General features: G+C 38.8%; 1 protein-coding gene across 1 annotated transcript in view; it reads right to left on the minus strand.

The window, feature by feature from the left end:
* The window catches only part of LOC124552285 (CUGBP Elav-like family member 4), a 205,229-nt gene that overhangs the window by 13,475 nt on the left and 177,307 nt on the right, over positions 1-14,447 (minus strand). The window contains exon 10 of the mRNA XM_047126562.1: positions 4,360-4,518. Coding sequence (XP_046982518.1) covers positions 4,360-4,518 — 159 coding nt within the window. The remainder of the gene's footprint in view (positions 1-4,359; positions 4,519-14,447) is intronic.

Below are 14,447 nucleotides of genomic sequence, written 5' to 3' on the forward strand. Positions count from 1 at the left end.
TGAGGTGTCATTCAGAGGAATTCCCAAGCTGTTGAAAGTAACTTGTTGTCCGTCATGGTCAGACAGACCATTTATAACCATTTCAATATTAATATGGTTGACTTTACTCTGATCAACAAAAACGTTATCAATGAGAGTACTGGAAGAGGTTGTGGTTCTGGTGGGCGAGCTAACCACGGGAACAAGGTTGTATGTGCCCATGAGATTTTCAAATTCCACCTTGCAGGAAGAATTAACCAAGAAATCTATGTTAAAATCCCCAACAACTACCATGCCCGTATTTTTTCTACTTAAGTACAACAAAAGAGTATCTAATTGTTTAACAAACACTTTAAAATTACCAGTGCCCTGTAAACTGCCACAACTGTTAATCTGGAGACAGTGTCTGGCACCTCTATAGCACATACTTCGAAATGTAGCTCAAAGCAGAATCTTTGTACATCTATTGCCGTGACACAAGACATTGTTTTTTACATATACAGCTACTCCTCCTTTGTCCATATAGTTCCTGCAATAAGACGTTGCCAAAACATAGTTGGGAATAGGGACCACTTCAATACCAGCAGTGATGTGGTGTTCTGTTAGACACAGAATGTGGGCACTGTTTATACCTTTTGTGTCTTCTATATTTGCTGTGAACTGATCCAGCTGGCAGTATAGGCCTCTTATGTTCTGATGAAACAGTGTTAACTTTTGTTTGTCTTTAATTGTATTGCTGTTTGAGTGAACTTTCGTTTGTGTATTAATTACTTGTTGCAGATTTTTGTTACTGGGCCAAATCCTGCTAGAGTTGGCCCTGCTCACTAGTTTACCTTGTTAGTTAGGGCTATGACTGGTCTGCTTTCATGATCGTTATTGTTTAGGCCTATTATTTCATGAAAAGCTTTTCCAGTGTCTGCTGCTAGTTTATTTTTGCCAAACTGATTTAGATGTAAAACTTCCTGGCAGATTAAAACTGTGTGCCCGACCGAGACTTGAACTCGGGACCTTTGCCTTTCGCGGGCAAGTGCTCTACCAACTGAGCTACCGAAGCACGACTCACGCCCGGTACTCACAGCTTTATTTCTGCCAGTACCTCGTCTCCTACCTTCCAAACTTTACAGAAGCTCTCCTCAGTTGGTAGAGCACTTGCCCGCGAAAGGCAAAGGTCCCGAGTTCGAGTCTCGGTCGGGCACACAGTTTTAATCTGCCAGGAAGTTTCATATGAGCGCACACTCCACTGCAGAGTGAAAATCTCATTCTGGAAACATCCCCCAGGCTGTGGCTAAGCCATGTCTCAGCAATATCCTTTCTTTCAGGAGTGCTAGTTCTGCAAGTTTCGCAGGAGAGCTTCTGTAAAGTTTGGAAGGTAGGAGACGAGGTACTGGCAGAAGTAAAGCTGTGAGTACCGGGCGTGAGTCGTGCTTCGGTAGCTCAGTTGGTAGAGCACTTGCCCGCGAAAGGCAAAGGTCCCGAGTTCGAGTCTCGGTCGGGCACACAGTTTTAATCTGCCAGGAAGTTTCATATCAGCGCACACTCCGCTGCAGAGTGAAAATCTCATTCTGGAAACATCCCCCAGGCTGTGGCTAAGCCATGTCTCCGCAATATCCTTTCTTTCAGGAGTGCTAGTTCTGCAAGTTTCGCAGGAGAGCTTCTGTAAAGTTTGGAAGGTAGGAGACGAGGTACTGGCAGAAGTAAAGCTGTGAGTACCGGGTGTGAGTCGTGCTTCGGTAGCTCAGTTGGTAGAGCACTTGCCCGCGAAAGGCAAAGGTCCCGAGTTCGAGTCTCGGTCGGGCACACAGTTTTAATCTGCCAGGAAGTTTCATATCAGCGCACACTCCGCTGCAGAGTGAAAATCTCATTCTGATTTAGATGTAGTCCATGCTTTGTGAAGCAGTGTCTCTCATACCTGTCTGTATCCAGTAGTGTCACATTCGTAAACTTAGTGCAAAAGTGTTTCAGTTTACTATTCGTTATGATAACGTGCTCCATTGAGCGTAGGTGGAAGGACATGGGGCCCAATCAAGACATCGCCAACAATGCCTGCCCAAACATTCACAGAAAATCTGTGTTGATGATGTGATTGCACAATTGTGTGCGGATTCTCATCAGCCCACACATGCTGATTGTGAAAATTTACAATTTGATCACGTTGGAATGAAGCCTCATCCGTAAAGAGAACATTTGCACTGAATTGAGGATTGACACATTGTTGGATGAACCATTCGCAGAAGTGTGCCTGTGGAGGCCAATCAGCTGCTGATAGTGCCTGCACATGCTGTGCATGGTACGGAAACAACTGGTTCTCCCATAGCACTCTCCATACAGTAACATGGTCAACGTTACCTTGTACAGCAGCAACTTCTCTGATGCTGACATTAAGGTTATCGTCAACTGCACGAAGAATTGCCTTGTCCATTGCAGGTGTCCTCATCGTTCTAGGTCTTCCCCTGTCGCGAGTCATAGGCTGGAATATTCTGTGCTCCCTAAGACACCGATCAATTTTTTCAAACGTCTTCCTGTCGGGACACCTTTGTTCTGGAAATCTGTCTCGATACAAATGTACCGCACCATGGCTATTGCCCCATGCTAACTCATACATCAAATGGGCATCTGCCAACTCCGCATTTGTAAACATTGCATTGACTGCAAAACCACGTTTGTGATGAACACTAACCTGTTGATGCTACGCACTGATGTGCTTGATGCTAGTACTGTAGAGCAATGAGTCGCATGTCAATACAAGCACCGAAGTCAGCATTACCTTCCTTCAATTGGGCCAACTGGCGGTGAATTGAGGAAGTTCAGTACATACTGATGAAACTAAAATGAGCTCTAACATGGAAATTAAGCATTTCTGGACACATGTCCACATAACATCTTTTCTTTATTTGTGTGTGAGGAATGTTTCCTGAAAGTTTGGCTGTACCTTTTTGTAACACCCTGTATAGATGAAGCGATGTCATATCTGGTGCTGTACTTAGTTTCTCAGTAAAACTTTCACTTTACATCAAAAAAATTAAAGAAAAACAGTTTTGAGATTCGTGCATTTTCTCAACTTTGCAGTCTTTCTCATTAAATTTCCAGGTAATTATTTGGCAGATTTTTTTTATATATTTTTTGCATCTCGTAATCTGATACTGTAGCTTGATAATGAACTGATTTTCTTTTCGTTATTGCCCGGGGTTATTGTGATACTTTGAAATTAAGTAAAAGAAAGTGAATATTTTGAAAAGTTTGCTGTAAAAAATGGAGTCTTAGGCCAGTTTACATTTGGTGCATTTTAGGTTATACAATGCTGCATATCAAATGTAGCTAATACATTGAATCTGTTTTTAATGGTGCATGGGCAGCCATACCTCTTTCCTCTCTAGCGAGTACATGATGTATTTGGAAGTTGTTCACAAGTTCTTGCCATCTGCTGTCTCATTGCCTCTTGTATCACTCCTGTCAGAACACTAGTGTAGCACAGATAACTGTAAAATTGTACGACCTTTATTGCAGCATGTTGTATCACTTAACATATTGCTTCAGTGAGAACTGTGCCTTAGATATATGAAGTATTTACATTCTTCAGTCTAGAGAGAGGGTGCAAAACCTGTATGGAAATTATTTCTACTCCTAGTATTGTGGTTGTGATTTGCTGAATCAATTGTAAATTCACTCTTGTTATTAACATAAATACCAGTAGTGTGTGTATGTATTGGCATGTAAGTGTAAGAATCCCTAACTCCCTGAATAGGCTTCTGGAAGATGTTCAGTTATTAGCTGTACACAATATTCTTATTGCATTCTTTTGTAGAATAAGTGCTTCACATTAGCTGCAGTTCTCCACAAGATTATGCAACTGGACAGAAATGAATGAAAGTATGTTTGTAATCTTGTCTGAGAATGATTTCTGAGCTTTTGGGTTAGCTTATATGTTGGTGCCATTCATCTCTGTCCATGAACTTCAAACATGGAACCTGATCCAATGTACTGGTTCAGTATTTTGTTTTAAGTTACCTTCTGAAAACTTTTTGAGAACATGTGAATCGAGGAGATTGGTCTACCATGAGAAGGAAGATACTGGCATTACTAGCACATGCTTCAGTCACTCAGGTAATAGACCTCAACTCATTGACTGGTTGCGAAGATTATTTAAGCGCAGAAATAGTGAGCCAACACAAGATTTTGCCTGTGAGGCTGTCATAGCCAGAAGAGTTATACATTTTAGTGACCTAATGTTATTTTTGACCTGTCTAAAAGAAGAGTTGGCAAAGACCTGTGAAAGAATGGCAAAGACCTGTGAGAGAGCAATATGATATTATATTTTGACTTTTCAAAAAACTTGATTTATATTTTGACTTACCAAAACATTTGCATTGTATTTTGACTTACCAAAACATTTGCTCTGGTTAGTGGCTCGGTCAATGAACACTTTGGAGCTGATGACATTTCCAAATGGCAGGAACATTTGCATCAGCTCGGCATCGCCGAACTCTTGAGGTAAGTGGTAGATGAAAAGATTGCAGCCTTCTGGGCCGGAAATGGAACAGCCTGCAAACATATCTGATTTAACGATTGAGGGTAGTTTCTTGAAATTTGTGAGGCCATTTTTACTTAAGTTAACATTGTACATTAAAGATAAAACTACTGAAGAAGATCTGACAATATAGTTTCAGATTTCTAGCTGGGACATATAGCTACATGATTGTATGTTAGGTAATATCAGACCACTGGAAATTAAACAATCTTCATTGGATTAGTGACCAATAAAGTTATGAAAGAAATGGTATGAACATTAATTTTTTCTGTATTTTATTTTACTACTAATGAAGATTGCTGCAGTGTCTTGCGAAACGTAATTCTTATTTGAAAGTTGTTTCCAATATTTTTATTAAGTAGCATGAGGTAATTCTTTTTATTTCAAATTTAATTTACGTGAAAAATGGATAAAAACCCTTCAGATATAAGCTGAATGGCAGAATTCTGCTAAAAAAAAAAGAAAAAGAAAAAAAATAACGCTAACCTGACCAGGGAACTGATATTTTTGCAAAGGAACAGGTGAAAGTATATTAAAATTTGCCATTGACACTGTTATTCTGTCATAGAGAGTAAAAGATTTGAATGATCAGTTGAGCAGAGTGAGTATTGTTTTCAAAAAAGGTTATAAGATGAAGATCAACAAAATTAAAACATTGGTAATGAAATGTAACCAAATTAAAATCAAGTGATGCCAATGGAATGAGAGACTGAAAATAGTAGCTATTTGGGTGTCAAAGTAACTGATGCCAGAATAGTGTAGGAGATGCAAAATGTAGACTGGAGACAGCAAGAAAGGCTTTTCTGAAAAAAATAAATGTTGAATCAAAGTATAAGTTGTAGGAAATATTTTCTTAAAGTATTTATCTGGGGTATTGACATTTTTATAGTGAAACATGGCCACTAAACTGTATACAAATAACAATAATGGAAATTTCTGAATGGAGCAATGTGTAAAATATGGGAAAGTCAACCTCTCACCTATACCAGATGAATGCACGGAGCATAGAAATGTGTAGCAGAAAATGGCATTCACACTAGCTTTTGAGCACTGGCTCTTTTTTCTAACAAAAGTACACATACGAAACCACACAGACATTGACACATACTCTCCTGTGATGACAGCAAGCCACAGCCATGAGAGTGTGTGTATGGTTGTCTGTGTGGTTTTGTGTGTGTGAGTGTATGTACTTTTGTGGGGAAAAGAAAGCTAGTATGAATGCTGTTTTCTGTTACATGTTCCTGTGCTCCACATTGATCTGTTATAGGTAAGTGGTTGCCTTTCCCATATTAAACAGTATAGAGAAAAAGAGAATAGAAGCTTTTGAAATTAGATGTGTGGATTGAGCAACTACTGGAGTCACTGAATCAAATTACAGGTGAAAGGAAGTTGTGGCACAACTAGATATAAAGAATGGGTGGTTTGATAGGACACATAAAGGAATAGTTAATTTGGTAATGGGTAATGGAGGGAAGGGGGAGAGAGAGAGAGAGAGAGAGAGAGAGAGAGAGAGAGAGAGAGAGAGAGAGAGAGAGAGAGAGAGAGATATTTGTGAATTGTAGACAGGGACTAAACTTTAATTACAGTAAGCAGGTTGAAATAGATGTAGACTGCAGTAGTTATGTGGGGATAAAGAGACTTGCAGAGTATAGATTAGCATGCATAGCTGCATGAGACCAGTCTTCAGGTTGAAGACTACCACAACAACAACATTGATATATGGGTGATTAGTTTGGAAATGTATCATTCCCTGTGAAGTAAATAGCTCTCTGGAGAAAAAGAGATAACGTGTTAATTATAGATTTCTTATGCAATGTGCAGTTGGGACCCCAAGTGGTTGAAGTGCCAGTACAGAAAAAAAGTCAGCTGTGACATTGGTACATACATTACAGGGAGAGAGAGTTTGTTTGGCAAGGCAAAGAAAAATTGAATGTGACTAGTTAGATTCACATAGGAAAGAGGAATAGCCTGACAGAAGAAGGAAGAAATATTATGGTTTGACTAGTTGTTGATGACATGGTGGAGTTGGAACATAGATTTAGATTGAATAAGGATGGAGGCAGAAAGCCAGCTGTGGCCGTTTTTAAGGATCATTCTGTCATTCATATTGACTTGTCACAGAAATTTTGTATCTGAATTGCTGGATGAGGATTTGTACTTCTCTTCTCAATGCAAATCCATTGCGTTAACACAAGAATGAGTAAATGACAGTCAAAACTAACAGAGAAAGTTTCGTGAGAGGATATGGAATTCAGACAGCAGCAATGTTGAAGGAGGCAGATGGGAAGAGTTTATTGTAAATGAGGTGCCATAATCTGCCTTGGTCAGACAGAAAAAAAGATGTCATATTTATGATGGCACGTCAATATTTTGGTTCAGGGACCACAAAAGAAACGACAGAAAATTGTCAGTAGTGTCAATCTACTGTCTTGATTTATTCAATGTAATAGTTCTTTGTAGCAGAGAACAGAGTTGCATACTTCATAACTACTACCGTGAACCATGTTTCAAACACTCCTTACCAGAATGTATAACAAGAAATAGACGTGGATCAACAACAATGCTATTATTTATTTTAGTAGAAAAGATCTATACACATAACCTAGTGTTAATTATCACTAACAATATGAACACTGATTTTCAGAAATTTGCACAAATCACATAGTCATTTAAATTGAAAATGTCAACCAGCAGCTCCGCTGTTTTTCTAATGATACTTCAGACAGTATACTGCCATTTGATTTTACATTTAATTTAGTTTGTCTCCACAAATGCACACATATTTTCAGAATCATATTTGAGGATATACAGCTCCACCATCATATTACACTGTATCGTGTATTCATTTGCTGTGTTATGCATACCTTATGAATTACCAAAGGTTGCCTTGTGCTTATTGTGATCCATAAAATTATCCCATTCTTATAGTGCCAGACATCAATGCATCAATTGATGTTTTATTTTAAAGGACTGGAAATAGATTTTTAAAAATATTGTGCATTTTCCAACATTTTAACTTTGTTCGTAAGAAACTCAATCAAATACCTTAAGTTAGTTTTCATAATGATGAAAGATGGATCTTTAGATGTGGCCATCTGTAACTTTTGGAATAACAAGTTTTGGCTTTATCAGACTGTCAGTCAGATCATCTTAGTTGGTACTGGATATTGCCTAACAAAAGTCTTTCTCTGCCTTGATCTGAGATATTTACAGTAAACAGTTAAACAGCTGCCAGTCAGTATGATTCAGGTGGTTGGTGGCCATGTGACAGCACCATTATGCAGTATTCTTGTACACTTGCACATTCTCTTTTCTTTCTGTCTGTAAAGATTCTCAAGTTCATGTGCTTTCTTTTATCTGTCTTTTGAAAATATTACATGATAAAATATTCATGCTGTAAATGATGTATTTATTGCTGTAATTGTGTTTCTTTTGTCTCTCTTTAAATGTCTTTGGCCACAAATATTAGCTGTGTTCTGCTATCTCCTAACATCCTTTTCATCTTTGGTTATTAACTTGACGCTCATTAGGTTTACACATGAAAGACCCCGCATCAGACATTATGAACTATGAGTTTCAGAGTGATATTTTGCAGTGGTATGAAAAATTTCCTTTGTCTCTGTCTATTTGCATCTGAGTTTACAGTATAAGAAAAATTTGCAATGCGAAGAAGATGTACATTATGGCTGCCACATTGTATTATGTTTTATTATTTCATTTAAAATGATATGGGTGACATAATTGTCATAGTATTTCATTATTTGCTCCTTTAATAGGTTTTGTTTCAGAAAACGATTTAGGGACTGGAACTACATTATCAAAAGAAAAGACTGTATCATTATGTAATGCGAAACACAAAGAGCAAATTTTATTTATTTATTTATTCATGGACACTGAACATAATGACACAGTTAACCAATTTCTTGGCGACTTTCTCAACAAATCCTCTACACTTGTTGGTAATGAAAGCCATGCAGACTACACACTTCTAATTGTGAGGGTGTTGTGGAATAAACAGAAAGCTTCACTGTCAGTAAAGTTACACATTTGGTTTTTTATAAGACCGTGTCACAACTCCATGAGCAGCACAGCTGCACTTGCCTTTTACTTTTTTGCGTCTAAATTCTGAAATTGTTTTGTGGTATGTTATACTTTTAACATTGTGAGAGAGTCCATATACCTGCTTGAAAATGTTTGTGCTATCAGAAGAGAAATGCACTTGAGAAAACTGCAAAATTACAGGGAGAGAGAATGGCAAAATTCCAAGTACTTCCAATAGACACATTTAAAAGTAAAAAAACTATTGCACAGATATGAGAATGGCTAGTTTCTCCCCTAGGGAAGAAAGATGTGATGGCTGAGGAAGACTGGGAGGAATCCCAGTTTGGGACAGAACCATCCTCCTGTATATTAAGGACTTGAACCTGAATGTAGGTGCACACCAAACCACAATATTCCCAAAAGACACAATTGTTCTCCTCAAAGGGGAGAACACAGAGGCTGTTCAAAAAGCTGTGAACTTGGCTACTGAACAGCTCAGCATCTAGGCTACAATCAGCAGATTCACAATCAACACGAAAAAGACAGTTTCCATGCACTTTCACTCCACACAAAATGCAAATCCCTCTCAATCACTTGTATCGGTAAATAACCACCCAATAGTTACTAATAGTGTATTCAAATTCCTGGGTCTGTGAGTACAAGGTAACCTTAAATGGAATAAACATACTTGAAAGGTAAGTACCAGATATTTAAAAGGCATGTACCAGAATAAGTAATTGCTGCTATGCACTGAGTGTGCTGAAATAATATGCTAGCCAGAGAACAGAATGAGTACACACTATGCATGCATATAGACTCACCTAAAATGTTGTTGTGGTCTTCAGTCCTGAGACTGGTTTGATGCAGCTCTCCATGCTAATCTATCCTGTGCAAGCTCCTTCATCTCCCAGTACCTACTGCAACCTACATCCTTCTGAATCTGTTTAGTGTATTCATCTCTTGGTCTCCCTCTACGATTTTTACCCTCCACGCTGCCCTCCAATGCTAAATTTGTGATCCCTTGATGCCTCAGGACATGTCCTACCAACCAATCCCTTCTTCTAGTCAAGTTGTGCCACAAACTTCTCTTCTCCCCAGGCCTATTCAACACCTCCTCATTAGTTACATGATCTACCCACCTAATCTTCAACATTCTTCTGTAAGTGCCTAAAATATGTACCTAAAATGTAAGTACCTAAAATATGGTCTGATATTCTGGGGAAATTCTGCAACTGCCCTGAGCACTTTTAGAATCCACAGGAGACCATGGGGATCATTAATGGAAGTAAATCTAGACTCCTGCTAACCCATCTTCAGGAAGTTGGAGATCCTAACACTGTCCTGTCTATTATATATTCTCAAGACTGTAAAAATTTTAAAAACTACATAGTGCCAATTGAATCCAGATGCAATAAAAATAGTGAAACACATAAACATGACACCATAATAAACTCAAATCTGCATGTGTTACATGCAGACAGTCAACTTTGTCAAAATGGAACATTCCACATGGACCTCCAGCTGTTCAACAAGTTTATCACATGCCTGAAGTCTATTGAAGAAAATATTCAATTTAGTGAATCTGTGAAGTCTTAGTTACTGTTTCACTGTTTTTACTCTGTAAAAGAATACCTAGAAAAGTAATCTTGCTGGTTATACTTAAGTGCAAACCAAGAACTATTCAGTGAAGCTAACTAATCTGACCTTTTACCATAGGCTGGCATGGCCTTGCTGTGCTTGTACTGCAAATAGCCATTATTTTTTCGCAAGGACATGCAGCTCTTAACAAGTGTAGAGAGCTGCATCAAACCAATTTCTGGACTGAGGACCACAACAACAATAGCTTTTCTACCATAATCTATCCATAACATATGTTAACAGTGTTAACAAATTCTGTCTGACATCTGTAACACACTGTGTATTTTCAGATCACAAGGATTGCTTAAATAAATATATGCAAGGGGAAGCAAAGATGAAAGAGGAGGCAACAGAGGCTGTAGCAGGTCAAAGAAAACAGAATGGTAAGTGCTGTGCCCACTTCAGTACAGAGATGATACAAGTAAATAAGGGTTAAGAGGAAAACAAGACTGGGAGGAAAGTGAAAATTCAGACACAAAAAAAGGAGGTGCGAGTGAGTGAGTGAGTGAGTGAGTGAGTGAGTGAGTGAGTGAGAGAGAGAGAAGGAGAGAGAGAGAGATGTAAAGTTGGGGATATAAAGTATCAGAGAAATGAAATTGTACCAGTAGAAGAAAGGGGAGGCTCCTGGTATTAGAGGTCAAGTACAAGATGGTGGTGGAATGTGAGAATATGTTGGAGGGCAAGTTTTGATCTAATGAGTTCATGAGAACTAATTCTGGCCCATGTGGTATATAATCATGAAATATGCTCAGCATCTGGTGCAGGGTGTTTACAGGGTGGATAGACCTGTGTCCATTTTTTAATGCACACTAGCTTCTTCTCCTCCCATGGACCTTACTATGGCAGGTCGATGTGCGTGCATCATCTGTACAGACAGCTGTACTGTGGGTGGAACCACAATGGAAGGGTAGGTGTTGAGAGGCCAGATAGACGTATGGTCCCAGAAGAGGGGCAGCAGCATTTTCAGTAAGTTGCACGGACAACAGACTGATCTGACCTTGTAACATCAGCCGACATTGCCTTGATGTTCTGATACTGCAAACAGCTGAAAGCAAGAGGAAACAAAACAGCCATTATTTTTTCTGAGGGCATGCAGCACTACTGTATGCATAGAGAGCTGCATAAAACCAGTTTCTTGACTGAAGACCACAACAACAACAACAGCTTTTTGTACTTTTAAATATGTCTGTCAATTCTTGAAATTGTGTTTTGTGAAGTTTAGAAATGACGGGCCGCTCTGTATCCCTGTAACTTTGCTTATTAAGTTTTCTCCTTCCTGTAAGCTGGTTGGAATTGTTTCATTATAGCTGCTCTTAATGTCTCCATATATGTTTGCTCTGCATTTATTATAATATTAGTATGATGTTTGTTTTCAGTTATAAACTATAATTACATGTGAGAAACAGCATTAAACTCTTAGTGAGTGAATTTTATATATACAGGAGATGATCAAAATACACCGAAGAGCCAAAGAAACTGGTAGACCTGCCTAATATCGTGAGGAGCCTGGACTCAACTAATGTCTGAAGTAGTGCTGGAGGGAACTGACGCAATGAATCCTGCAGGGCTGTCCATAAATCCCTGAGTATGACGGGTTGGAGATCTCTTCTGAACAGCACATTGCAAGGCATCCCAGATATTCTCAATAATGTTCATATCTGGGGAGTTTGGTGGCCAGCGGAAGTGTTTATACTCAGAAGAGAGTGTTCCTGGAGCCACTCTGTAGCAATTCGGGATGTGTGAGATGTCGCATTGTCCTGCTGGAATTGCCCAATTCTGTTGGAATGTACAACGGACATGAATTGATGAATGTGATGAGACAGCATTTTCTTCTTTTACATATGTCTGTCAATAATACTGGAAATTATGCTTCATGAAGTTTAGAAATGACTGGCCACTCTCTATCCTTGCAACTTTGCTTCTTAAATTTTCTCCTTCCTGTAAGCTGGTTGGAATTGTGATGATAAGACACGATGCTTACATATGTTTCACTTGTCAGGGTCGTACCTATACATATCAGGGATCCCATATCATTCCAAGTTCTCAAGCGTCACATCTTTACAGAGCATCCGCCAGCTTGAACAGTTTCCTGCTGACATGCAGGGTCCATTGAATCACGAGGTTGTCTCCATAACCCTATGTGTCCATCCGCTCGATAAAATTTGAAATGAGACTCATCCGACCAGGCAACGTGTTTCCAGTCACCAACAGCCAGCCGGAGTGGCCGTGCGGTTCTAGGTGCTACAGTCTGGAGCCGAGCGACCACTACGGGTTGCAGGTTCGAATCCTGCCTCGGGCATGGATGTGTGTGATGTCCTTAGGTTAGTTAGGTTTAAGTAGTTCTAAGTTCTAGGTGACTGATGACCTCAGAAGTTAAGTCACATAGTGCTCAGAGCTATTTTCCAGTCACCAACAGTCCAATGTCGGTGTAAAACTTTGCGTAGTGCAATCATAAAGGGTACCCAAGAGGGCCTTCAGCTCCAAAAGCCCATATCGATGATGTTGGTTTGCGTGCTGACATTTGTTGATGACCCAGCATTGAAATCTGCAGCAATTTATGGAAGGGTTGCGCTTCTGTCAGACTGAAGAATTCTCTTCAGTCATTGTTGGTCTTGTTCATGCAGGATCTTCTTCCAGCTGCAGCAATGTTGGACATTTGATGTTTTACCAGATTCCTGATATTCACGTACACTTGCAGGATGGTCGTATGGGAAAATCCCCACTTCATTGCTACCTTGGAGATGCTGTGTCACATCGCTCATGCACCGACTATAACATGACGTTCAAACTCACTTAAATCTTGATAACCTGCCTTTGTAGCAGCAGTAACCAATCTAACAACTGTGCCAGACACTTGTCGTCTTATATAGGCATTGCCAACGGCAGTGCCCTATTCTGCCTGTTAACATATCTCTGTATTTGAATATGCATACCTGTATCAGTTTCTTTGGTGCTTCAGTGTGCTTGGTATAGAAGAGGTGGTGCAAAACTATTGTGTAATACCTTATAAAACTAAAAGACGGATACAAATTTGACTTCATGTGAAGAATTTAGTCTGAAGACAGCAAACTACGTCAGAAGTACTAATGAGCATTCCCTTTAATTATTTATTATTGTGAAATTTGCAGGTGATTAACGATTCTTGATTACCACAAACCAGAATGAACTTCATGAAGCAAAGAATGACCTATTCATAGGAAAGAGTACTATGTCTGTTCATTGTTTTGTATTTTAGTGACTTTTTAATTGGATTAATAAAATCAAATATGCCTGGAAACTGGGTGTTTTAGCCACCTTGCAGTACAATACTGTATATTGTTCTGCAGTAGTTATAGTACTTAATTTCTGTCCCAATTACATATTATTTTAGTATGTCAGGACATCTTTGACACTGATACTGCTTTTTTGCTGGATAGTAAATGAGCACTGAAAATTTCCTTGATTCCTCCATTATGTAATATGCTTGGACATTCCAAAGATAATGCTCTTCCCACAAATCTCTTTGTTTTGGGGAATGGGGAATGTTGTTTTGACTGCTCCATGAGAACAGGAACCTTTATTTCCTTGCAAATGTCCATTATTTATTGTATACTACCCCCAAAACCTTTTGCTTGGTTTTGAGAACTGACATTTAATTACAAACATTTTAATATTTTGTTCACTGAAGATCATCATTATTGTTACAGTGCTAAACAAAATTGAGAATCTGAGATTTCACCATACAACATGTAACTTTTAGGGTAATATATGCCTTTCACATGGATATCTCTCACCTGATGCTGCCTCAAAATTTATAGTTTCATGAATCAAATGAAGCCCTTTGTCATTTTGTGATGTACATGCAGTTAAAAAAAAAGTTCTAAAATGTACTGTAGCAACAAAGACAGTCATAAGATGCAGGTTATTTGGAGAAATGAAATATAGACTACAACAGGGGGGAGGGAAGTGAACAGAAGAGGAATGAAGAATCGGACTGGGAGGACAAAAAAGAAGCAAAATGAGGGAGGAAGCAGAAAGTTAAACACAGAAACTTAGCATGATAATTCCTGAAGGCACACATTCTGGTGACTACAACATTTTTATTGATAAACTCAAACTTTGTTAAATCCTAGGATCTCATCAGGCAGACCCATTCTCATGTTGAATCTCTGCACAAGTATGACATTATCTGAGCTGCTACTATTGTATCCTAAAAGTACATAATGAATCCTATTCATAAATAGATTTATTGTTGCATTCTTTTTTTCCTACGTATCTATTCTAC

Source organism: Schistocerca americana, chromosome 10 (genome assembly GCF_021461395.2).
Source record: "Schistocerca americana isolate TAMUIC-IGC-003095 chromosome 10, iqSchAmer2.1, whole genome shotgun sequence".
In the NCBI taxonomy this organism is placed as follows: Eukaryota; Metazoa; Arthropoda; class Insecta; order Orthoptera; family Acrididae; genus Schistocerca; species Schistocerca americana.